At 29.5% G+C, this 27799-nt stretch overlaps 1 protein-coding gene across 1 annotated transcript in view; it reads right to left on the reverse strand.

Annotated features, from left to right (window-relative positions):
- Nucleotides 1-27799, reverse strand: part of wry (delta and Notch-like EGF repeat containing weary) — a 333478-nt gene that overhangs the window by 71849 nt on the left and 233830 nt on the right. Inside the window, exons 4-5 of the mRNA XM_075296948.1 lie at nucleotides 26967-27127; nucleotides 11179-11451 (exon numbers count right to left, since the gene is read on the reverse strand). Of these exons, the coding sequence (XP_075153063.1) occupies nucleotides 11179-11451; nucleotides 26967-27127 (434 nt within the window). The remainder of the gene's footprint in view (nucleotides 1-11178; nucleotides 11452-26966; nucleotides 27128-27799) is intronic.

Below are 27799 nucleotides of genomic sequence, written 5' to 3' on the forward strand. Positions count from 1 at the left end.
TAAAATTTTAACAAAATTTTGTCAAATTTTCTATAGAACTAAAATTTTGACAAAATTTTCGATAGAAATAAAATGTTGAAAAATTTTCTATAGAAATCAAATTTTGAAAATTTTCTAAACTGTTTACAAGATTTTCTATAGAAATAAAATTTTTACAAAACTTTCTATAGAAATAAAATTTTAACAAAGTTTTCTATAGAAATAAATTTTTGAAAAAATTTTCTACAGAAATAAAATTTTGACAGAATTTTCTATAGAAATAAAATTTTGACAAAATTTTCTATAGAAATAAAATTTTGACAAAATTTTCTATAGAAATAAAATTTTGACAAAATTTTCTATAGAAATAAAATTTTGACAAAATTTTCTATAGAAATAAAATTTTGACAAAACTTTGTATAGAAATAAACATTTGACAAAATTTTCTATTGAACTAAAATTTTGACAAAACTTTCTATAGAAATAAAATTTTAACAAAATTTTGTATAGAAATAAACATTTGACAAAATTTTCTATAGAACTAAAATTATAAGAAAACTTTCTATTGAAATAAAATTTTAACAAAATTTTCTATAGAAAAAAATTTTTGACAAAATTTTCTATAGAAATAAAATTTTGACAAAGTTTTCTATAGAAATAAAATTTTGACAAAGTTTTCTTTAGAAACAAAATTTTGACAAAATTTTCTATAGAAATAAAATTTTGACAAAATTTTCTATGGAAATAAAATTTTGACAAAATTTTCTATAGAAATAAAATTTTGACAAAATTTTCTATGGAAATAAAATTTTGACTAAATTTTCCATGGAAATAAAATTTTAAAAAAATTTTCTATAGAAATAAAATTTTGACAAAGTTTTCTATAGAAATAGAATTTTGACAAAGTTTTCTATAGAAATAAAATTTTGACAAAGTTTTCTATAGAAATAAAATTTTGACAAAATTTTCTATAGAAATAAAATTTTGACAATATTTTCTATAGAAATAAAACTTTGACAAAATTTTCTATAGAAATAAAATTTTGACTAAATTTTCTATAGAAATAAAATTTTGACTAAATTTTCTATGGAAATAAAATTTTGACTAAATTTTCTATGGAAATAAAATTTTGACAAAATTTTCTATAGAAATAAAAATTTTGTATAGAAATAAACATTTCACAAAATTTTCCAAAGAACTAAAATTTTGACAAAACTTTCTATAGAAATAAAATTTTAGCAAAGTTTTCTATAGAAATAAATTTTTGACAAAATTTTCCACAGAAATAAATTTTGACAGAATTTTCTATAGAAATAAAATTTTGACTAAATTTTCTATAGAAATAAAATTTTGACAAAGTTTTCTATAGAAATAAAATTTTGACAAAATTTTCTATAGAAATAAAATTTTGACAAAATTTTCTATGGAAATAAAATTTTGACTAAATTTTCTATGGAAATAAAATTTTGACAAAATTTTTTATAGAAATAAAATTTTGACAAAATTTTCTATAGAAATAAAATTTTGACAAAATTTTCTATAGAAATAAAATTTTGACAAAATTTTCTATAGAAATAAAATTTTGACAAAACTTTGTATAGAAATAAACATTTGACAAAATTTTCTATTGAACTAAAATTTTGACAAAACTTTCTATAGAAATAAAATTTTAACAAAATTTTGTATAGAAATAAACATTTGACAAAATTTTCTATAGAACTAAAATTATAAGAAAACTTTCTATTGAAATAAAATTTTAACAAAATTTTCTATAGAAAAAAATTTTTGACAAAATTTTCTATAGAAATAAAATTTTGACAAAGTTTTCTATAGAAATAAAATTTTGACAAAGTTTTCTTTAGAAATAAAATTTTGACAAAATTTTCTATAGAAATAAAATTTTGACAAAATTTTCTATGGAAATAAAATTTTGACAAAATTTTCTATAGAAATAAAATTTTGACAAAATTTTCTATGGAAATAAAATTTTGACTAAATTTTCTATGGAAATAAAATTTTAAAAAAATTTTCTATAGAAATAAAATTTTGACAAAGTTTTCTATAGAAATAAAATTTTGACAAAGTTTTCTATAGAAATAAAATTTTGACAAAGTTTTCTATAGAAATAAAATTTTGACAAAATTTTCTATAGAAATAAAATTTTGACAATATTTTCTATAGAAATAAAACTTTGACAAAATTTTCTATAGAAATAAAATTTTGACTAAATTTTCTATAGAAATAAAATTTTGACTAAATTTTCTATGGAAATAAAATTTTGACTAAATTTTCTATGGAAATAAAATTTTGACAAAATTTTCTATAGAAATAAAATTTTGACAAAATTTTGTATAGAAATAAACATTTCACAAAATTTTCCAAAGAACTAAAATTTTGACAAAACTTTCTATAGAAATAAAATTTTAGCAAAGTTTTCTATAGAAATAAATTTTTGACAAAATTTTCCACAGAAATAAATTTTGACAGAATTTTCTATAGAAATAAAATTTTGACAAAATTTTGTATAGAAATAAACATTTAACAAAATTTTCTATAGAACTAAAATTTTAACAAAGTTTTCTATAGAAATAAATTTTTGACAAAATTTTCCACAGAAATAAATTTTGACTGAATTTTCTATAGAAATAAAATTTTTGACAAAATTTTCTATAGAAATAAAATTTTGACAAAGTTTTCTATAGAAATAAAATTTTGACAAAATTTTCTATAGAAATAAAATTTTGACAAAATTTTCGATAGAAATAAAATTTTGACAAAATTTTCTATAGAAATAAAATTTTGACAAAATTTTCTATAGAAATAAAATTTTGACAAAATTTTCTACAGAAATAAAATTTTGACAAAATTTTCTATAGAAATAAAATTTTGACAAAATTTTCTATAGCAATAAAATTTTGACAAAGTTTTCTATAGAAATAAAATTTTGACAAAGTTTTCTATAGAAATAAAATTTTGACAAAGTTTTCTATAGAAATAAAATTTTGACAAAGTTTTCTATAGAAATAAAATTTTGACAAAATTTTCTATAGAAATAAAATTTTGACAAAATTTTCTATGGAAATAAAATTTTGACAAAATTTTCTATGGAAATAAAATTTTGACAAAATTTTCTATAGAAATAAAATTTTGACAAAATTTTCTAAGAAATAAAATTTTGACACAATTTTCTATAGAAATAAAATTTTGACAAAGTTTTCTATAGAAATAAAATTTTGACAAAGTTTTCTATAGAAATAAAATTTTGACAAAGTTTTCTATAGAAATAAAATTTTGACAAAATTTTCTATAGAAATAAAATTTTGACAAAATTTTTTATAGAAATAAAATTTTGACAAAATTTTCTATAGAAATAAAATTTTGACAAAATTTTCTATAGAAATAAAATTTTGACAAAATTTTCTATAGAAATAAAATTTTGACTAAATTTTCTATAGAAATAAAATTTTGACTAAATTTTCTATGAAAATAAAATTTTGACTAAATTTTCCATGGAAATAAAATTTTGACAAAATTTTCTATAGAAATAAAATTTTGACAAAATTTTCTAAGAAATAAAATTTTGACAAAGTTTTCTATAGAAATAAAATTTTGACAAAGTTTTCTATAGAAATAAAATTTTGACAAAGTTTTCTATAGAAATAAAATTTTGACAAAGTTTTCTATAGAAATAAAATTTTGACAAAATTTTCTATAGAAATAAAATTTTGACAAAATTTTTTATAGAAATAAAATTTTGACAAAATTTTCTATAGAAATAAAATTTTGACAAAATTTTCTATAGAAATAAAATTTTGACTAAATTTTCTATAGAAATAAAATTTTGACAAAATTTTCTATAGAAATAAAATTTTGACTAAATTTTCTATAGAAATAAAATTTTGACTAAATTTTCTATGAAAATAAAATTTTGACTAAATTTTCTATGGAAATAAAATTTTGACAAAATTTTCTATAGAAATAAAATTTTGACAAAATTTTCTATAGAAATAAAATATTGAAAAAATTTTCTATAGAAATAAAATTTTGACAAATTTTTCTATAGAAATAAAATTTTGACAAAATTTTCTATAGAAATAAAATTTTGACAAAATTTTCTATAGAAATAAAATTTTGACAAAATTTTCTATGGAAATAAAATTTTTTGTTTGGTAGCTTTTTGGTAAAATTTCTCAAAATTTTGGAAGATTATTTTTGGCTCGTGTGGTAACCGTGATTCTGACCCTAAACAAATACTTGTGCCAAATATGCAGTCGATAAGAGTAAAACTGCAACTACGATATTGATTAGAAAAATGTGTTTACAGACAGACATTGCTGGATCGACTGAGGGCCGGCCGTGAGCTATATTGCAAAAGACACCATGGGTCTATCTCGTTTCGTTCTGGTTGGTGCAAATATATGCATTAACATCCCAGCAAAAAAACGTCGCCAAAAAAGTAAAAATGTTCTTTTTGGATCCGGATGTGATACAAAATTGGCGCAGAAGCGATGAGTTTAACATAGGCTTGTTATAGGACGGATATCTACCATTTTAACAGCCGTTGTACTCAATTTGATTTACTTCCTAAAATGTGATCCGAATTCAGTTTTTTGATGTCTATTAGAAATATTTTTGATTGCTGCAAGTAGAGGATGCTGATGAGGAATGTGGTCATTCCGAAACGTGTGTCCATCTAACCATCATGCAGTCTATAGGGCTTTGCCCAAATAAATTTGACAAACATTATTTTCCTCTGTTGGTTAAGCTACACTTATAGTTTAGTCAATGCATGATTTTAAGCTGAATTCAAAAAACAACAACAATAGTATTTGTGATATTTTGTAAAATGAATATATTTTTTTTAATAACGCTTGTCTGATATATTTTCAAAAATTTGCCATTTTTTCTAAAATGGATTTAATATTTTTAGACAAATTTAAATAAATTGTAACATTTTATTAATTCTTACTCTGCTTTTAACCTACAATTTGTAACAAAAAAAAGTTAAAATTACACATTACAAATATGAAAAACAAAATCGGGTTATAAAAATTGAATCAAAAGAACTTCCTGTGTAGTTAAAATAAAAAAACATCTGTGTACTTACATCCGAGTACTTAGAACTAAAAAATCGACTTTTCGACTTTTTTCCAAATTTGGAAAAATAAATTTATCGACCTTTAGACTTTTATTAAACTTTCCCATTTTTAAAATTTTTGAGTTTATCTCATAGTTTGTTTCTGCACATATAATTTCACATTCATTATATATTGTAGAACTATACATGTTAATTGGTTGCTTAGTGCTAATGTCTTTCACAAGATTTCTTCCATATAAGCCTTGGTGGAGGTTACATGAGAGACAATATTGTATTAAGGACAATCTCGTGAGATTGGACAGTGCTGTACTCATTGTCAATTTTACTTGTTGATTTTATTACAAATTTCTTTACCACTCGAAAAAAATCTCACAAAATTGTTTAACCCCTTATTCAGTATCTAATAAAACGACAGCCCTAAGATATTTACGAAGTGAATTGAAAAAACAAATTTCATTCATAACAGATTGCAAAAAAAAAATTTAAAAAAAAGTAAAATATTCCATTTCATTATGTCTGCTTGACTGGGTCTTGGAAAAAATGGGAAATTCATGAAATGTGACAGCAAGCAAAAATAAAAACGTAAAAGATAACACTTCAAGCAGTGCTTTAAACTCAATTAAGATCGTTACTTGGTGTATTCCACTTCATGCTGTGTTGGTGGTTGTAGTTATCCTTTGTCCTTTTATGCTTTTCATATTGTAGTAAACTACGCGGCAGAATAACCGCAAGGCTACAAAAAAAATCAAGCACCATAGTGGTAAAGAACAAACAAAAAAAAAATAAAATTTTAACGCGAGATCTTTTAAAAAAGCTCGACCAGATTGGAGAAATCACAAGAAACAAATTATAAAAAAAATATAAACCAACAAATTAAAAACAAATGGTTTGAGTTTTACCATCGACGCCAACTCCATTCACTAGCAGCCAGTAAGAGATTGCTTGCAAGCAAACAAGGATAACAAAACAACGTTGCATACAAACGGATGTATGGCAAAAAGCAGATAAATGCCCGCAACGTTTAAATATCCGACCAATGACTGTGTTTTTGTTTTTCACTTTTACGTTATTCTTTCTGTGGTCAATGCAAAAACATTAGAAGATATATCAGTGCGATATAACCAAAGAACCCCTTGAAAGTTAATCATAAATAAATTTAAGGTATTCTCCGAAGGATGTTAACATGAATAACATAATTCTATTGTTTATCAAAATAGTTGACAATTCATTCAGACCAACGAAAGGTTTTTGGAAAATGCATACCTGTGTTGTAGTTTGCATTCTTTTGCCTGGAGAATAAAGGAAGAATTTTTATATACTATGGCGTTGTATGGAAAAATGCCTTCTAGGGGCCTTCTACTAACCCAGAAAAGGACAAGATAGAAACATAGTGTCCTTGCGAATTACAGAACCGTGCTCAGGAGAGCGCGGTTGCCTCTCGAGCGGAATATAATCTACCAAAATTTGGAAAAAACTTTACCACGAACCTACCAAACAAAAAATTCTTATTTAAAACCCCTTATTTCTATAGATTTTTTTGTCAAAATTATATTTCTAAAGAAAATTGTGTAAAAATTTTTATTTCTCTAAAAAATTTTGTCAACATTTTTTTTCCTATAGAAAATTTTGTCAACATTTTATTTCTTCAAAAAATTTTGTCAAAATTTTACGTCTGTAGAAAGTTTTGTCATACATTTATTTCTATAGAAAATTTTGTCAAAATGTTATTTCTGACGAAAATTTTGTCAAAATTTTATTTCTGACGAAAATTTTGTCAAAATTTTATTTCTATAGAAAATTTTGTCAAAATTTTATTTCTATAGAAAAGGTTGTCCAAATTTTATTTCTATAGAAAATTTTGTCAAAAGTTTATTTCTATAGAAAATTTTGTCAAAAGTTTATTTCTATAGAAATTTGTGTCAACATTTTTATTTCTATAGAACTCTTTGTCCAAATTTTATTTATATTGGAAATTTTGTCCAAATTTTACTTCTATAGAAAATTTTATCAAAATTTTATTTCTGTAGATAATTTTGTCAAAATTTTATTTCTATAAAAAATTTTGTCAAAATTTTATTTCTATAAAAAATTTTGTCAAAATTTTATTTCTGTAGATAATTTTGTCAAAATTTTATCTCTATAGAAAATTTTGTCAAGAATTCATTTCTTTACGAAATTTTGTCCAAATTTTAGTTATATAGGAAATTTTGTCAAAATATTATTTCTATAGAAAATTTTGTCCAAATTTTATTTCTATAGAAAATTTTGTCCAAATTTTATTTCTATAGAAAATTTTGTCAAAATTTTATTTCTATAAAAAATTTTGTCAAAATTTTATTTCTGTAGATAATTTTGTCAAAATTTTATCTCTATAGAAAATTTTGTCAAGAATTCATTTCTTTACGAAATTTTGTCCAAATTTTAGTTATATAGGAAATTTTGTCAAAATATTATTTCTATAGAAAATTTTGTCCAAATTTTATTTCTATAGAAAATGTTGTCCAAACTTTATTTCTATAGAAAATTTTGTCAAAATTTTATTTCTATAAAAACTTTTATCAAAATTTTATTTCTATACCAAATTTTATCAAAATTTTATTCCTGTAGAAAATTTTGTCAAAATTTTATTTCGATAGAAAATTGTGTCAATATTTTAATTTCTATAGAAAATTTTGTCATAATTTTATTTCTATAGAAAATTTTGTCAAAATTGTATTTCTATAGAAAATTTTGTCAAAATTTCATTTCTTTAGAACATTTTGTCAAGAATTCATTTCTGTAGGAAATTTTGTCAAAATTTTATTTCTATAGAATGTTTCGTCAAAATTTTATATCTATAGAAAATTTCGTCAAAATTTTATTTCTATAGAAAATTGTGTCAAAATTTTGTGAATATTTTATTTCTATAGAAAATTTTGTCAAAATTTATTTCTATAGAAATTTTTGTCCAAATTTTATTTATATAGGAAATTTCGTTCAAATTTTATTTATTTATATATTTTTTTCAAAATATTATTTCTTTAGAAAATTCTGTCAAAATTTTATCTCCATAGAAAATTTTGTCAAGAATTCATTTCTATAGAAAATTTGTTCCAAATTTTATTTCTATAGGACATTTTGTCGAAATTTTATTACTATAGAACAGTTTGTCCAAAATGTTATTTCTATTAAAAATTTTATCAAAATTTAATTTCTATAGAAAATTTTGTTAAAAATTTTATTTTTTAAAATATTTTGTCAAAATTTTATTTCCATAAACAATTTAGTCAAAATTTTATTCCTGTAGAAAATCTTGTCAAAATTTTATATCTACCGAAAATTTTATCAAAATTTTATTTTAATAGAGAAATTTGTCAAATTTTTATTTCTACAGAAAATTTTGTTAAAATTTTATTTCTATTGAAAATTTTGTCAAATTTTATTTTTATACAAATTTTGTCAAAATTTTATTTCTATAGAGATTTTTCTCAAAAATTTATTTCTATGGAATTTGCCAAAATTTAGTTCTATAGGAAATTTTGTCAAAAATGTATTTCTATAGAAAATTTTGTCAAAGTTTTATTTCTATAGAAAATTTTGTCAACGTTTTATTTTTATAGAAAATTCCTATAGAAAATTTTGTAAAATTTTATTTCTATAGAAAAATTTGTCCAAACTTTATTTCTATACAAAATTATGTAACAATTTTATTTCGATAGGAAATTTTGTCCAATTTTTGTTTATATCGGAAATTTTGTCAAAATTTTATTTCTATAGAAAATTTTGGGAAAATTTTATTTCTATAGAAAATTTTATTAAAATTTTATTTCTATAGAAAATTTTGTCAAAATTTTATTTCATATTTGTTGTTTTGATCTCAGCTTTAAAACCATTGTGTTGACTAAACTACAAGAATAGCAGAGGAAACAGAAAAACAGAGGAAAAGAATGTTTGTCAAATTTATTTGGGCAAAGCCCTATAGACTGCAAGATGGTTGGATGGACGCACGTTTCGGAATTACCACATTCCTCATCAGCATCTTCTACTTGCAGCAAAACTATCAACCAATTATCAAAATAAATTCAGGCAGTTCATTAAACCCATGGTGAACCACACTTGAAATGTTTGTATGCATTTATTTCGGCATAAGCCGGCTATCATAAACCTTTTTCGGAAGGTTCAAGTGGGGTTCACCATGGGTTTAGTGAACTGCTTGAATTTATTCTGATAATTGGTTGATAGTTTTGCTGCAAGTAGGGGATGCTGATGAGGAATGTAGTAATTCCGAAACGTGCGTCCATCCAACCAACTTGCAGTCTATAGGGCTTTGCCCAAATAAATTTGACAAACATTCTTTTCCTCTGTTGGTTAAGCTACTCTTGTTGTTTAGTCAACACAATGGTTTTAAAGCTGAGATCAAAACAACAAATATGATTGAAGTACAAACCCACAATGAAAAACAAAATACCAAAATTTTATTTCTATAGAAAATTTTGTCAAAATTTTATTTCTGTAGAAAATTTAGTTAAAATTTTATTTCTATAGAAATTTTTTTCAAAATTTTACTTCTCTACAAAATTTTATCAAAAATTTATTTCTATAGAAAATTTTGTCAAAATTATATTTCTATAGAAAATTTTGTCAAAATTTTATTTCTATAGAAAATTTTGTCAAAATTTTACTTCTCTACAAAATTTTGTCAAAATTTTATTTCTATAGAAAATTATATCAAAATTTTATTTCTATAGAAAATTTCTATAAAAAATTTTGTAAAATTTTATTTCTATAGAAAAATTTGTAAAATTTTTATTTCTATAGAAAATTTTGTGAAAATTTTATTTCTATAGAATATTTTGACAAAATTGTATTTATATAGGAAATTTTGTCAAAATTTTATTTCTATAGAAAATTTTATCAAAATTGTATTTATATAGAAATTTTTGTCACATATTCATTTCTATAGGAAATTTTTTCAAAAAAAAAAAAAAAAAATCTATCATTTTTGGCAACCGCGGTCCTGAGAGGGGATAAACCACCACTGAAATGCCCTACCGGGCATGCTAACCATTGCCCCACAGTGGCTAATCTTAAGCTATATTGTTTCGGATGCTCTAGTACTCTGGTCCATTTTTTTGTGTTTGTCGAATCTCCTTTCAATCTCTAGGATGAGTTACCTGATACAAGGATCATCAAACTGCTTCTGCTTTGATTGTATATCGGAGTTTTATATGGACAGCTTGATCTGGAGAGGAAAAGGTAGTTGACTGAATCGGCTGCCGGTGTATTCTCGATTTATCTCACAAAAACCAATATTTGAATGACCGACCGATATAGCTTTCCAGTTTTGAAGAATTCGTGGGCACCTCCATACATCCACTTCGATCTGGTTGAAATTTCGACAGTAACCGTTTACGAGAATTAGCTACGAGATCGCATCGCCTGATGAAAGATTACAAAAGAGCAACAGGCCAGATAGGGCTACCGAGCTTTTAGCTTTTTAGCACCAAGATTTTCAAGACTTTCCGGCCATTATTAAAATTTTTCATGTCTTGCTTACATCTCGTTACTTATTGACAGTAAAGTGTGGAGTTGCTCATGATAGAAGATTATTTTCCAATCCCACTAAACAGTCAATATAACTTTTCGAGGCATCAATACTATGTGTTGAGATCCAAAACTCCTTCCTCTTAATCCTTTTTGCCCTTTATTGCCGTCTTTAATTCACTTTGGTCGACCAAAGCGAAGTCAATCTTTCACATTGAAATTTCCCGAAAGGAAGCCAGCAAACCTGTTTGGTGTTGCTAGAACTGTAGTATTTACTAATTTCGTTGGTGGTTTTTCATTAAAAAGGATATTTCCTTTTTAATGAAAAAAATCCAGATTTAGCTACAAGAACGCAACGATACGTCAACTGTTTTTGTTTAATACTAAAAATTCTTCATAGCAGACTTTTTTGAATATTAAATATTTCTTAAGTGCTTGTAAATATTTATTTAAAATTTTCCCCAAAAATATTTCAATCAATCACCAAAGTTTACTTTTGGTTAGAAACTTCACACTCATACAATGACAACTATCAAAATATTTCCATACATCTAAATCAAATCAAATGTACCACTTACCATATGGACACAAACATTGATAGGAGTTTCCTTCATGACCCTGAGATAAATCAACGCATATTCCATTGTTTGTACATGGACTGGGGGTACAGGCATCAATCTCCTCACAATGTGGTCCCGCAAAACCACTACAGCATTGGCACTCATACTCTTCCATGTCCAAATTGGAAAAGCAAATACCTTTGCCTGAGCAATCAGCACTTTCGCCACAATTTTCGGTTTTTGTGGTGACCTTGAGACGCACACACTGAGATCCCCAAAGTTCAGAGACCACTGCAATTGTGGAACGCACAAGAACGTAACATGAAATGAGGTAAGAATAGAGAAAAATTTTTTTTTGGATTTTTATTCAAAACTTTTTATGAATATTTTATAGAGAAATGTGTAAAATTGTTTAGTAATATTTGAGATGGTTTTAAGTTTAGACTAAGTGGTAAAGTTTGTCTATTTTTGTGCTATATCTAATAAAATTACAAATTAAAAAAATTAATTAATTTAAACAAGTATATACGGCTGTAAGTTCGGCCAGGCCGAAGCTTATGTACCCTCCATCATGGATAGCGTAGAAACTTCATCTAAACACTGCCATCCACAATCGAATTACTTAAGTTGCGGTAACGCTTGCCGATGGCAAGGTATCTTAAAACCTCCTTAACACCATCTTCTAAATTGTATATAAGTCCATACGTGGCATATATTAAATCAAAAAAGATCGATCCAATACGTATATAATTCAGTTTGACAAAGTAGACATAAAATTTTGACAAAATTTTCTACAGAAATAAAATTTTAACAAAATTTTCTATAGAAATAAAATTTTCACAAAATTTTCTATAGAAATAAAAATTTTGACAAAATTTTCTATAGAAAGGAAATTTTGACAAAAATTTCTACAGAAATAAACTTTTGACAAAATTTTCTATAGAAATAAAATCTTGGTAGATTATTTTTGGCTCGAGTGGCAACCATGATTATTAACCGAATAAAATTCGAACAAAATTTTCTCTAGAAATAAAATTTTGACAAAATATTCTATAGAAATAAAATGTTGGTAGATTATTTTTGGCTCTAGTGGCAACCATGATTATGAACCGATATGGACCAATTTTTATGTGATTGGACCAATTTTGGTATGGTTGTTAGCGACCATATACTAACACCACGTGCCTAAATTGAACCGGATCGGATGAATTTTGCTCCTCCAAGAGGCTCCGGAGGTCAAATCTGGAGAATGTTATATATGTGGGCTATATATAATTATAGACCGATATGGACCAATTCTGGCACGGTTGTTAAAGATCATATACTAACACCATGTTCCAAATTACAACCGGATTGGATGAAATTTGCTTCTCTTGGAGACTTCGCAAGCCAAATCTGGGGATCGGTTTATATGGGGGCTATATATAATTATGAACCGATGTGGACCAATTTTTGCATGGTTGTTAGGGACCATATACCAATATCATGTACCAAATTTCAGGCGGAACGGATGAAATTTGCTTCTCTTTGAGGCTGCGCAACCCAAATCTGAGGATCGGTTTATATGGGCGCCATATATAATTATGGACCGATGTGGACCACTTTTTGCATGGTTGATAGAGACCATATACCAATACCATGTACCAAATTTCAGCCGGATCGGATGAATTTTGCTCCTCCAAGAGGCTCCGGAGGTCAAATCTAGAGAAAGTTTTATATGGGGGCTATATATAATTATGGACCGATATGGACCAATTCTGGCACGGTTGTTAAAGATCATATACTAACACCATGTTCCAAATTACAACCGGATTGGATGAAATTTGCTTCTCTTTGAGGCTCCGCAAGCCAAATCTGGGGATCGGTTTATATGGGGGCTATATATAATTATGGACCGATGTGGACCAATTTTTGCATGATTGTTAGAGACCGTATACCAACATCATGTACCAAATTTCAGCCGGATCGGATGAAATTTTCTTCTCTTTGAGGCTCCGCAAGCCAAATCTGGGGATCGGTTTATATGGGGGCTATATATAATTATGGACCGATGTGGACCAATTTTGCATGATTGTTAGAGACCATATACCAACACAATGTACCAAATTTCAGCCGGATCGGATGAAATTTGCTTCTCTTTTAGGCTCCGCAAGCCAAATTTGGGGATCGGTTTATATGGGGGCGGTATATAATTATGGACCGATGTGGACCAATTTTTGCATGGTTGTTAGAGACCATATACCAAATTTCCGGATCGGATGAAATATGCTTCTGTTAGAGGCTCCACAAGCCAAATCTGAGGGTCCCTTTATATGGGGGCTATACGTAAAAGTGGACCGATATGGCCCATTTTCAATACCATCTGACCTACATCGATAACAACGACTTGTGACAAGTTTCAAGTCGATAGCTCGTTTCGTTCGGAAGTTAGCGTGATTTCAACAGACGGACGGACGGACGGACAGACAGCTTAGATTGACTCAGAATTTCACCACGACCCAGAATATATATACTTTATGGGGTCTTAGAGTAATATTTCGATGTGTTACAAACGGAATGACAAAGTTAATATACCCCCATCCTATGATGGAGGGTATAAAAATTAAAAAAATAGTAGCACATGAAACTATTTGAACGTTTTATTTAGGTTTTGCAGAAATACAAACAGATTTGTCCACTTTATCAGTTATTTGAGCAGATAATGTTTTAACGAATTAATAAATCGAAAATAAATTAATAAATAACCAAATTAATAAATAATTATAAATCTTGATTTTGACCTAAGTTTTGGGTTTCCTTATTTAATTTTTTTCCATATAATTTTAATATCTCTCTCAATTTAGCGCGAACTCCTGTGATTATTTTTCCAAGTGTATTACATACAGAGTTGCTTAATTTATTACAAATCAAGTTTTTCGTTGAACGGCACTACAAATTTCTTAAATTACAATTTAATAATGTGCAACTAATTGTGTGAAAATCACTCAGAAGATGGTTATGTAGGAGGTCCATTCCCCATCCTCTAGTGAGGTGGTGGTGATGATTGACAGCATTGTTGGCATATCCTTAGGTAAACACTTGTCCTCAACAGATTTGTTTCTATGGAATTTGTAGTATGAGATGTTTTTTGTTGGCCGTGTTGTTGTTGTTGACATCTTTTAACCTTTCGGGCCATAGGGTCAAAGGATGTATGTCAACATGAGGGCTTTTGTGTTATCTATGACAACCAGCCCCAGTCAAGTGTTTGACTTGAATTCAGTCTTTGTTTTTTTTTTCTTTTTTTTGTATTTTATGCGAGTAAAATATGAGGTTCATTTACCTATTGTGAATGAATTAAATTTAAATGTAGAATTATGTGCTCTTTTATTATATGGGTTAATTTGGTTTAGTCAATGGGATGTCTGCTATTGAGTACCCAGAGAAGCAATTACCTAGAAATTGGCAATTAGTTATGCAGCACACAAAATAGGCATGTATGATAAATTAAAATGAGAAATATAAAATTAAACATGATAGGGTAAATTTTGTCCACTTTTTTAAAACACCTATTGAAACTTGAATTTGAACAGTAAGTTCCGCCGGGCCAAATCTTAAATTTCCACCACCCCAAATCAAATATAATAGTTTCCACTGAAAGTCCCTTCTTGTAGTGGGTTGCTCGTAAGATATATATATAAAATTTAGATTCTATGAAACATACTATCTGAAGAAGATCGGCTCAAATGATACGCTTCCCGAAGATTAATTAAAAAATTCCACATATGGAGTCAACATCCATTTCTGGATTTATAAGAACCATTTTTGTGTAATTGTTGGAGGAACTTCAATTTGATTTGGAGGAATTTCAATTTGGAGGAATTTCAATTTCGTGAGTTAAACTCAAAATTCTGCGTATCCCCATTATTGGAATATGGATAACCAGTGAGTCCTCTATCCCCTCAAGAAATTAAATTGGGAGACCAATCTACATGGAGGCTTTACAAAAAAATGAACTTCTAAAAACTACATTCGAAACACGTATGTAATAATAACACGCAAAAAAATAATTCTTTCCTCCCAAACGAAATTTTAGACAAACAAAGTTCGTTTCCTTGCTTTTCGTTGAAAGGAAGTGTATTTGGTATATACTTTTTGTGATAAACGTTTATTCTTTTCCAGGATGTAAAAACAATTTCATAAAGACTAACTGAAAAACATTTTTTTTTCTGGCTAATTGCATTTTCCCTCATGTCTTTCTCACTTCCCCGAAGTTTTTTTGTTCTTTGCACTTTTTTCTGTAATACAAACAATGTAGAAGAAACGATATTATAATTTTTTATTTTTTTTTTTTACCTTTCGCCTGGACGGAGAATCGAACCGCGGACCATGCAATTTGTAAGCCAACACACTATCCACTGAGCTATGTAGCCGTTATTGTCATCAGTAGACAATTACCCATATAAGTTATATTTATATAGCATAGCTTGCGGCGCTCACGAGCCGATTAAACAAAGTTTATTTAACAGAAAAATACATTTAGTTGGACACCGTGGAGCAGTGGTTGCTACGTCCGACTTGCATGCCAAGGGTCGTGGGTTCGATCCCTGCTTCGACCAAATTTTTTTTTTTTACATATATTACAGATATGGTCGGAAGATTCCGAAAAAATGTTCAACATTACATTCTACTATATTAAATTTTTACTATGAACTGTAAAATGTGTCTTATTAAAAACCTAAAGTCAGAAAAGAACAGTGGTTGATATAAACGAAATGGACTGTGTTGTTGGTTCAAAAATAACTTTTTTTTTTATTGAAAAAATAAAAATTTTGTAACAAACGAATATTTTTGGTGATAAAAGTGTATACTTTTCGAAGCAATTCAAAAAACTCTAACAAAAGAAAAACGTTTTCGGTACACGTTTTTCAAACGTTTTTTTTTCTTTGCGTGTAGTCAAATCGGGAAACTAGTCTATATAGAGGGGCTATACCAAAACATCGGCCGATACACACCATATTCGATACAGAGATTTGTGGCTCAAAAATACTTCCAGATTTCCAATTATAGACAAATTAGATAAAAACTACAGTTTCTAGAAGCCCGAGACCCCAAATTGGGGTTTGTGGTATATTTCACAATTGCTTTGCTTGCATGAAGGTTTGGCAGTTAATTAATTTGGGTTTTATGATGAGAAGCCATTCAAAATTAAGCACTATGTTAACATACAAAATGATCGGGATTACTTGCCAAATAGGTCGGATGAAAATGAGTGACCACCAGACGCAAGCGCCGCCAACGGTAAGGATGTGGGCCGCCGTAACGGTTGAAGGTCGCTCCACGCCTTTATTCCTGGACCATGGGGTTACAAAAAATGCAGAATATTATGGACAAAATGTATTGAATCGCATCGCATTCCGCACCCGTCAACTATAAGTGACGATTCCTGGATTCATTTCTACCGCCTAATAGTGACTCTAATGTCCGGATCTCAATCTGGGGGACTTTTCACCATGGTGATTTGGAAGAGTAAGGTTGAGGCTAAACAAGTATATATGGCCGTAAGTTCGGCCTGGCCGAATCTAATGTACCCTCCACCGTGGATTGCGCAGAAACTTCCGCTAAGGACTGTCATCTAAAATCGATGGATGTCATCCATTCGGGGTATATATTAGACAAAAATGGAAGTTTAAATACCTATATAAATCAGTTCTGGGCCGGTATAAATAGGGGAGTCTATAAATAATTACGAACCGACATAAATTTTTGCGTAAAAATTAGAGAGCCAGAAGTGAAATGTGGGGGTCGGTTTATAAGGGGGCTATATACAATTATGAAAATATAGATCAATTTTTGTTCAATTAGTACCAAATTTTAGCAAGATCAAATAAAAAATTGCTTATCCAGGATGCTCAACATCTAAAAGCTGGCGATCTTATGGTTACTGGCCATATACTAACATAACATAAAAAATTTCCACTAAATCATATAAAATTTGCTGCCCCAGAAGCTTCGAAAGCCAAATCTGGGGATCGGTTTATATGTGGGCTACATATAATTAAGGACCGATATTTACTAATTTTTTCATGGACGAATTTTACTCCTAAAAGAGGATCCGTAAGCAATATCTGGCGATCGGTCTATATGAGGGCTATATATAATTACGTTTTTCAAACGTTGGTTGTTAAATATCATATACGATCACAACGTACCAAATTTCAAACAGATCGGATGAATTTTGCTTCTCCTAAAGGCACCGGAGGTCAAATCTGGGGATCGGTTTATATGGGAGCTATATATAATTATGGGCTGATAGGAACCAATTCCTGCATGGTTGTTGGATACCATATACACACAAAGAAAATTTCATTAAAATTGAGCCAACGAAAATTGTTCATTGATACAACGAAAAATTTTCATTAAGACAATGAAAATGTTCGTTAATAGTACAAAACGTTTCGTTGAATAACAGAAAATTCGTTATAATAACGAAAAATTTCGTTATATCAATGAATTTGTTTCAATGGCTCAATTTTAATGACACATTTCATTAATATAACGAAACTTTCTCTACCAGTGTACTAACATCACGTACAGAATTTCAACCGAATGGGAAGAATTTTGCTCTTCCAAGGGGTTCTGGAGGTCAAATCTGGGGATCGGTTTATATGGGGCCTATATATAATTATGGACCGATTTCGACCAATTTTTGCATGGGAGTTTGAGGCCATATATTAACACCACGTACCAAATTTCAACTGAATCACATGAATTTTGGGGCTATATATAATTATGGACCGATGTGGACCAATTTTTGCATGGTTGTTAGAGACCATATACTTACACTATGTACCAAATTTCAGCCGGATCGGATGAAATTTGCTTCTCTTAGAGGCCTTGCAAGCCAAATCGGGGGATCGGTTTATATGGGGGCTATATTTAGTTATGGAGCGATGTGGACCAATTTTTGCATGGTTGTTAGAGACCATATACTGACACCATGTACCAAATTTTAGCCGGATCGGATGAAATTTGCTTCTCTTAGATGCCTCGCAAACCAAATCGGGGGATCGGTTTATATGGGGGCTATATATAATTACGGACCGATGTGGACCAATTTTTGCATGGTTGTTAGAGACCATATACTAACACCATGTACCAAATTTCAGCCGGATCGGTTGAAATTTGCTTCTCTTTCCGTTTATATGGGGGCTATACGTAAAAGTGGACCGATATGGCCCATTGGCAATACCATCCGACCTACATCAATAACAACTACTTGTGCCAAGTTTCAAGTCGATAGCTTGTATCGTTCGGAAGTTAGCGTGATTTTAACAGACGGACGGACGGACGGACATGCTCAGATCGACTCAGAATTTCACTACGACCCAGAATATATATACTTTATGGGATCTTAGAGCAATATTTCGATGTGTTACAAACGGAATGACAAAGTTAATATACCCTCGTCCTATGGTGGAGGGTATAAAAAAGTCTGAGTTCAACCAAAAGGTTTGGTTGAACTCCTAAAACGCCTTCAAAATTTTATCCCAATAGTCGAAATGGCAGATCCGTTTTACATGAAAGAAATATGTCTTCTATGTTAAGCAAAAGTAGAATTCGTATTTTGAGGACAAGAAAACTCGCGACAATATATTTTCATTGTACAGATAGAGGGTTGGCTGAAAGCTGCATGATTTTCCAAATAGAAGAACGCCCCTATAAAAAATGTACAACATTTTTATACCCACCACCACAGAATGGTGATGGGGGTATAATAAGTTTGTCATTCCGTTTGTAACACATCGAAATATCGATTTTCGAATATATAAAGTATATATATTCTTGATCAGGGAGAAATTCTAAGACGATATAACGATGTCCGTCTGTCCGTCTGTCTGTCTGTCTGTCTGTCTGTCTGTCTGTCTGTCTGTCTGTTGTAATCACGCTACAGTCTTCAATAATGAAGCAATCGTGCTGAATTTTTGTACAAACTCGTATTTTGTCTGCAGGCAGGTCTAGTTCGAAGATGGGCTATATCGGTCCAGGTTTTGATATAGTCCCCATATAAACCGACCTCCCGATTTGGGGTCTTGGGCTTATAGAACTCGTAGTTTTAATCCAATTTGCCTGAAATTTTAAATCTAGAAGTATTTTATGACCATAAAGAGGTTTGCCAAAAATGGTGAGAATCGGTCCATATTTTGGTATAGCCCCCATATAGACCGATCTTCCGATTTTACTTCTTGGGCTTATAGAAACCGCAGTTTTTATCCAATTTACCTGAAATTGGAAATCGAGAGGTACTTGAGGACCATCAATAGGTGTGCCGAAAATGGTCCGTATCGTTCCATGTTTTGGAATAGCCCCCATATAGACCGATCTCCCGATTTTACATCTTGGGTTTATAGAATCCGTAGTTTATATACAGTTTGTCTGCAATTGGAAATTTATAGATATTTTAGGACCATAAAGAGGTGTGCCACAAATGGTGAGTATCGGTCCATGTTTTGGTATAGCCCCCATATAGACCGATATTCCGATTTTACTTCTTGGGCTTCTAGAATCCGAAGTTTTTATCCTATTTGCCTGAAATAGGAAATCTAGTGGTAATTTCGGGCTATAAAGAGGTGTGCCGAAAACGCTGAGTATCGGTCCATATTTTAGTATAGCCCCCATAATAACGATCTCCCGATTTAACTCCTTGGGTTTCTAGAAACCGTCGTTTTTATCCGATTTACCTGAAATTGTAAATATTCTGATATTTTAGGCTCACAAAAACGTGTGTCGGATTAAGTTTTTATCGGTCCATTTGGAAATGCCTCCATATAGACCGATTTCACTTCTTGAGGGTATAGAAGGCGCACTGATCATGAAAATTGCTTGAAACTGAATGCAAAATTTCCAGATTTTACTTCTACAGATTTAAGATTTCGAATCAAGACGTTATTTTATAATTTTCTTGCACACTTACAAGAGATCTTAATGATTCCTATAAAACTCAAACAAAAATGGTTCTTATAAATCCAGAATATGATATAGTCCTCATAGGTGAAATCTTTAAATTTATCTTCGGGAAGTGTACTCAAGCCCTCCTGAAATTTCAAAAGAAACCCTAATATTTGGTTCATGGTGGTGGGTATTTAAGATTCGGCCCGGCCGAACTTACTGCTGTATATACTTGTTTTTAACTAACATTGTGTTCCATCCTAGTGCATTAGCCGACTTAAATGTTGAGTCTATAGATTTGTAGAAGTCTATCAAATTCTGTCCAGATCGAGTGATATTTAAATGTATGTATTTGGGACAAATCTTTATATGTAGCCCCCAACACATTTGACGGATGTGATATGGTATCGAAAATTTAGATCTACAAAGTGGTGCAGGGTATAATATAGTCGGCCCCGCCCGACTTTAGACTTTCCTTACTTGTTTTTTAATTGATACTATCATTTCTGTGATTGAAGACATTTCAATTAAAAATTTATTTGGGTCAATTAATTGAGTGATTGAATCAGAAAAACTAGAGGTATTTTATGATCATAAATAGGTGTGCCAAAAATGGTGAGTATCGGTCAATGTTTTGGTATAGCCCCCATATAGACCGATCTCCTGATTTTACTTCTTGGGATTATAGAAACCGTAGTTTTTATCCAATTTGCCTGAAAATGGAAATCTCGAGGTATTTTAGGACCATAAAGAGGTGTGCCAAAAATGGTGAGTATCGGCCCATGTTTTGGTATAGCCCCCATATAGACCGATCTGCCGATATTATTTCTTGGGATTATAGAAACCGTAGTTTTTATCCAATTTGCCTGAAATTGGAAATCGAGAGGTACTTTCGGGCAATGAAGAGGTGTGCCGAGAACGGTGAGTATCGGTCCATATTTTAGTATATCCCCCATAAGAACGATGTCCCGATTTAACTTCTTGGGTTTCTATAAACCGTAGTTTTTATCCGATTTGCCGGAAATTGTAAATATTCTGGTATTTTAGGCTCACGAAAACGTGTATCGGATTAAGTTTTTAGCGGTCCATTTGGTAATGCCTCCATATAGAATGCGCACTGATCATGAAAATGGCTTGAAACTCAATGTAAAATTTCCAGATTTTATTTCTCGTGTGAAAATCTACAGATTTAAGATTTCAAATCAAGACGTTATTTTATAATGTTCTTGCACAATTACAAGAGATGTTAATGATTCCTCTAAAACTCAAACAAAAATTGTTCTTATAAATCCAGAATCTGATATAGTCTTCATCGGTAAAATCTTTACATTTATCTTCGGGATAAATGAAATTTCAAAGGAAACCCTAATATTTGATTCATGGTGGTGGGTATTTAAGATTCGGCCCGGCCGAACTTACTGCTGTATACACTTGTTTTTATAAAAATTGTAACTGACATTTTATTTAGTTTATGAGATACACATTCCTACAGACTGTGCTCTAAAATAAATTATCATCCATTAATTATTAATTAATACAATGTCTTTTTTCAATTTCTCTTTAGAGAGAGAGAGAGAGAGAGAGAGTAAAATCTACAATTTCATATAAATAATTAAGTAGCCTTATTGATTCATTAGCACATAAGAAGAAAAATTTGTATCAATATGTAACAGAAAGTAATAACATGGAGAGCGTCGTGGTGTATTAAATTTAATATAGTGTGACAATTCAGGACATTCAACTGAAGAGTTAATAATATCATGAAAAAATATTAGCGAATCAATATTTCTTCTAGACCTTAAGGATTTTAACGAATTTAAAGAAATGTATTTTCATATGACGTAAAAAAAGTATTGTGGTATATTTTACGATTTTTTTTTCTCAGCAGCATTAATATATTATTACAGCGACCGCTAACGTATCCTACTTCCCTTTAAACGATTCAAATCCCTGCATCTTTAAAACACCCTCAGAATATTCATGTCTATCACAATTTCATCTCTGGCACCGTTGCTAATCACAAGCCATTGAAAGTTTTTCAATGAAAGCAAAGAAATAAATCTTTGTTTCACATTTATTGTTGTTATTTTTGTTTTCGTCTCATCTAAATTACACTTGTTTGAGTTCTAGTTAACCAAAGGAATAGCTAGCTACATAGTTCCAGGACTCGTTAACTTCCTTCTCTGGTGTTAGTGTTACTTAATACTACTCTCTAACTACAATAATTCCCGGCTCAACATCCCAATGAATGACAAACATAGCAGGGTGTTAGAGATAACTAGACGATGGCAACGGATGTAAATACTGTCAACCATTCAAAGTATATTCACACTCATCCAGTGATGACTTAATGAACTCTATGGGGGCGATACAGTAGAGTAGATGTTCTGGCTAAAATCCAAGCAAAACAGCCACCGCCCCCTTCCTAAAACCCAGCAGGAACCTATAAAAATTGTAGTTAAGTGCAGTTGTGATTTGCTGCTTTTATGCGGTTGATTCCTGCAATCCTGTGTCAATGGATGATATTTTTGTAAAGAACTTTGAAATGAGGTTAAGTGACATTAGTGTATGTGAAGAATATATCCGAGAATGAATTGACATCAAGTGGAGAATGGCTGAATTGCAAACTAAATTGCCTTTGGCATAGTGTGAAGTTTTACAGAGGATAGGGGAGCTTATAGCATAGGTTTCCATTTCTACAAAAGTTTTTGTTGTTAATGAATTGGAAATAAGTAGGTATTAGAGATTGTAATCTGCATAAAAAAGTCGACTTTTCGAGTTAACGATTTTTTAAATTTATAAACTAAAACTTTGGCAATTTTTTTTTTTTGCAAATACAATTTTGGTATATGGATCTTTCATAGAAAGAAAATTTTGCAAGAATTTCTATAAATATAAAATTTTGGCAACATATTTGATAAAAATAAAATTTGACAAAATTTTCTATAGAAATCAAGAAAGGGCGGGGCCGACTATATTATACACTGCACCACAAGTAGATCCACATTTTCGATACCATATCAAATCCGTGTTGGGTGCTATATATAAACTTTATGTTCCCATATACATATATTTAAATCTGACTCGATTTGGACAAAATTTTTTGGACTTATGTATACTTAAAATTTAAGTCGGCTCATGTCCAGGGGTGGAACAAAATGTTAGTAAAAAACTATGGAAAACATTAAAATCTGAAGCAATCTTTAGGCAACTTTGCAAAAGTGAAAATTTTTGACAAAATTTTCTATAGAAATAAAATTTTGACAAAATTTTCTATAGAAATAAAATTTTGACAAAATTTTCTATAGAAATAAAAGTTTGACAAAATTTTCTATAGAAATAAAATTTTTACAAAATTTTCTATAGAAATAAAATTTTGACAAAATTTGTTATAGAAACAAAATGTTGACAAAATTTTCTATAGGAAAATATTTTGATAAAAATTGCTATAGAAATAAAATTTTGAAAAATTGTTTATAGAAATAAAATTTTGACAAAATTTTCTAAAGAAATAAAATTTTGACAAAATTTTCTATAGAAATAAAATTTTGACAAAAATTTTTATAGAAATAAAATTTTGACAAAATTTTCTATAGAAATAAAATTTTGACAAAATTTTCTATAGAAATAAAATTTTGAAAAAATTTTCTATAGATATAAAATTTTGACAAAATTTTCTATAGAAATAAAATTTTGCCAAAATTTTCTATAGAAATAAAATTTTGACAAAATTTTCTATAGAAACAAAATGTTGACAAAATTTTCTATAGAAATAAAATTTTGACAAAATTTTCTATAGAAATAAAATTTTGACAAAATTTTCAATAGAATTAAAATTTTGACAACATTCTCTATAGAAATAAAATTTTGCCCAAATGTTCTATAGAAATAAAATTTTGCCCAAATGTTCTATAGAAATAAAGTTTTGACAACATTTTCTATAGAAATAAAATTTTGGTAGATTATTTTTGGGTCGAGTGGCAACCATGATTATGAACCGATAGGGACCAATTTTTGTGTGATTGGGGATCGGCTATATATAACTATAGACCGATATGGACCAATTTTGGCATGGTTATTAGCGGCCATATACTAACACCACGTTCCAAATTTCAACCGGATCGGATGAATTTTGCTTCTCCAAGAGGCTCCGGAGATCAAATCTGGGGAACGGTTTATATGGGGGCTATATATAATAATGGACCGATATAGACCAATTTTTTCATGGTTGTTTGAAACCATATACTAACACAACGTACCAAATTTCAACCGAATCGGATGAATTTTGCTCCTCCAACAGGTTTCGGAGGTCAAATCTGGGGATCGATTTATATGGGGTCTATATATAATTATGGACCGATATGGACCAATTCTTGCGTGTTAGTTAGAGACCACATACTAACACCACGTTCCAAATTTCAACCGGATCAGATGAAGTTTGTTCCTGCAAGAGGCTTCGGAGGTCAAATCTGGGGATCGGTTTATATGGGGCTATATATAATTATGGACCGATATGGACCAATTTATGGACCAACGTACTAAATTTCAACCGGATCGGATGAAGTTTGCTTCTCTTAGACAGTGTGGTGCAGGGTATAAGAATGGTGACAAAATTTTCTATAGAATTAAAATTTTGGCAAAATTTTCTATAGAAATAAAGTTTTTGAAAATTTTCTATAGAGCTAAAATCTTGACAAAATTTTGTTTAGAAATACAATGTTGGCAAAATTTTTCTGTAGAAATAAAATCTTGGAAAATTTTCTCTTCAAAAAAATTCTGTCAAAATTTCCTATAAAAATAAAATGTTGGCGAAATTATTAATATAATTAAAACTTAAAATATTATATAAAAATAAAATATTGGCTAAATTTTTCAATGATACAGACTTTTTTTCAAAATTTTCCACAGAAATAAAATTTTGGCAAAATTTTCTATAGAAAGTTTTGTGCAAAATTTTCTGTAAAACTAAAATTTTGGCAAAATTTTCTATGGAAATAAAATTTTGGCAAAATTTTTAATGGAAATAAAATTTAACATAATTTTCTGTAGAAATAAAATTTTGGCAAAATTGTCTATATAAAAATATTGATAAAATTTTCTAGAGAATTGAAATTTTGGAAAAATTTTTTATAGAAATAGAATTTTGACAAAATATTCTCTTGTTCAAAACTTTGGCAAAATTTTGAGAGAAAATTTTATAGAAATAAAATTGTTATAAAATTAAAATGTTGGCAAAAATTTTTTTAACAAATTCCTTAAATATAAAATTATAAAAATTTTTCTATAGAAAAAAATTGAAAAAGTTTTCTGTAGGACTAAAATTTTGTAATTTTTTTAAAGAAACTATTCCTATAGCAAATTAATAATATTGGGACAACACCCCAGTTTTTTCTGTAAGGCAAAGCTTGAGTTCGAAGAAATTAACGCAATCCAATGTTGAAATATGCGAAAATATCACGGTGTCTTATATATAGCCACACATCGGTTCATAATTATATATAGCCCCCATATAAACCGATCCCCAGATTTGGCTTGCGGATCCTCAAAGAGAAGCAAATTTCATCCGATCCGGCTGAAATTTGGTACATGATGTTGGTATATGGTCTCTAACAACCATGCAATAATTGGTCCACATCGGTCAATAATTATATATAGACCCCATATAAACCGATCTCCAGATTTGGCTTGCGAAGGCTCAAAGAGAAGCAATTGCATCCGATCCGGCTGAAATTTGGTACATGGTATTCGTATATGGTCTCTAACAACCGTACAAAAATTGGTCCACATCGGTCCATAATTATATATAGCGCCATTATAAACCGATCCCCAGATTTGGGTTGCGGAGCCTCAAAGAGAAGCAAATTTCAACCAATCCGGTTGTAATTTGGAACATGGTGTTAGTATAGGATCTTTAACAACCGTGGCAGAATTGGTCCATATCGGTCCATAATTATATATAGCCCCCATATAAAACGTTCTCCAGATTTGACCTCCGGAGCCTCTTGGAGGAGCAACATTCATCCGATCCGTTTCAAATTAGGAACGTGGTGTTAGTATATGGTCGCTAACAACCATACCAAAATTGGTCCAATCTTTCAAAAATTGGTCCATATCGGTTCATAATCATGGTGGCCACTAGAGCCAAAAATAATCTACCAAAATTTTATTTCTATAGAAAATTTTATTTCTAGAGAAAATTTTGTTAAAATTTTATTCGGTTCATAATAAAATTTTCATCATTGTCAAAATTTTATTTCTATAGAAAATTTTGTCAAAATTGTATTTCTATAGAAGATTTTGTTCAAATTTTATTCGGTTCATAATCATGGTTGCCACTCGAGCCAAAAATAATCTACCAAGATTTTATTTCTATAGAAAATTTTGTTAAAATTGTATTTCTGTAGAAATTTTTGTCTAAATTTTCTTTCTATAGAAAATTTTGTCAAAATTTTTATTTCTATAGAAAATTTTGTCAAAATTTTATGTCTACTTTGTCAAACTGAATTATATACGTATTGGATCGATGTTTTTTGATTTGATATATACCACGTATGGACTTACATACAATTTAGAAGATGGTGTTAGGAGGTTTTAAGATACCTTGCCATCGGCAAGCGTTACCGCAACTTAAGTAATTCGATTCTGGATGGCAGTGTGTAGAAGAAGTTTCTACGCAATCCATGATGGAGGGTACATAAGCTTCGGCCTGGCCGAACTTACGGCCGTATATACTTGTTGTATCCTAAGTTTATTAGCAAAATCTCAAGTTTATACCAGTATCGTGTTTAGGTGTCAGTGATTTTGAATTAGTTACCAGTTTACGTGTGTGTGTGTGCGTGTGTTTGTTTGGTTATTTATTCTCTTTCACTCACTATACTCACCAATTAGCAAGTTAACTCCTTCGGTAAGGTCCTTATCGTAAAGCGTTACCAACTTTCGACCATCGACTATAAGTGGGGTGATATCGAGGAGTATACCCTCAGTAACGTCACAGTGTTCATGTCCAGACCGTGTTACCTGATACACCTGAGTATTATGAGCACTGAAAGCATAGTTGAGAAAAACACAGCAAAGAGAATACAAACGTTAGTTTTGCCATTAGTTGAGAGAAGGAGACATGAAAAACAGCAAAGATTGAAAAAGAAAAACGTAAAAATTTTTGGAAAAACAGAAAGATAAGGTAAAACAAACTTTTAATGGCAGTGAATAAACAAAGAAGTTCTAAGGTGATTTGGTGAAAAACAAATCTGTGTTTCCGGCGCATACAATTGTATTAAAATGTTAGAAAGGGAGATACCCTAAAAGTTTTGATATTCAATTTTTTTTGCCTTTAAATTTTGTAGAGGGGTAAAAATCATAAGATATGTATAAATATTGCTCTTTTCTTATCTTATAAATATTTTACTTGTGTGTTAGTTTACCCCTGAGTCACTGCTATGGAAAGAGTGTGTGTATTAGCTCACTTTACCTAAAATTAGTTACAATGTACGTAGGTGGTTCGATAAATTATGAAATTTTTCCTGTTGATTAAACACCATAACCTCTTCGCCTATCTTAATATGGACCAGTTTTTTTTTTGTCGGCAAGGGATATATTGCCGTGTACTAGTAATGTACATTTTTTGGTTTTAGTCCCCATCTTTTTCTCTTTTGCCTTGGTGTATTTACTTCGTCATCCCATTTGTTACACATCGAAATATTGGTCTCAGACCCAA

The sequence above is a fragment of the Haematobia irritans genome, chromosome 2, assembly GCF_050003625.1.
Source record: "Haematobia irritans isolate KBUSLIRL chromosome 2, ASM5000362v1, whole genome shotgun sequence".
NCBI classification, from domain to species: Eukaryota; Metazoa; Arthropoda; class Insecta; order Diptera; family Muscidae; genus Haematobia; species Haematobia irritans.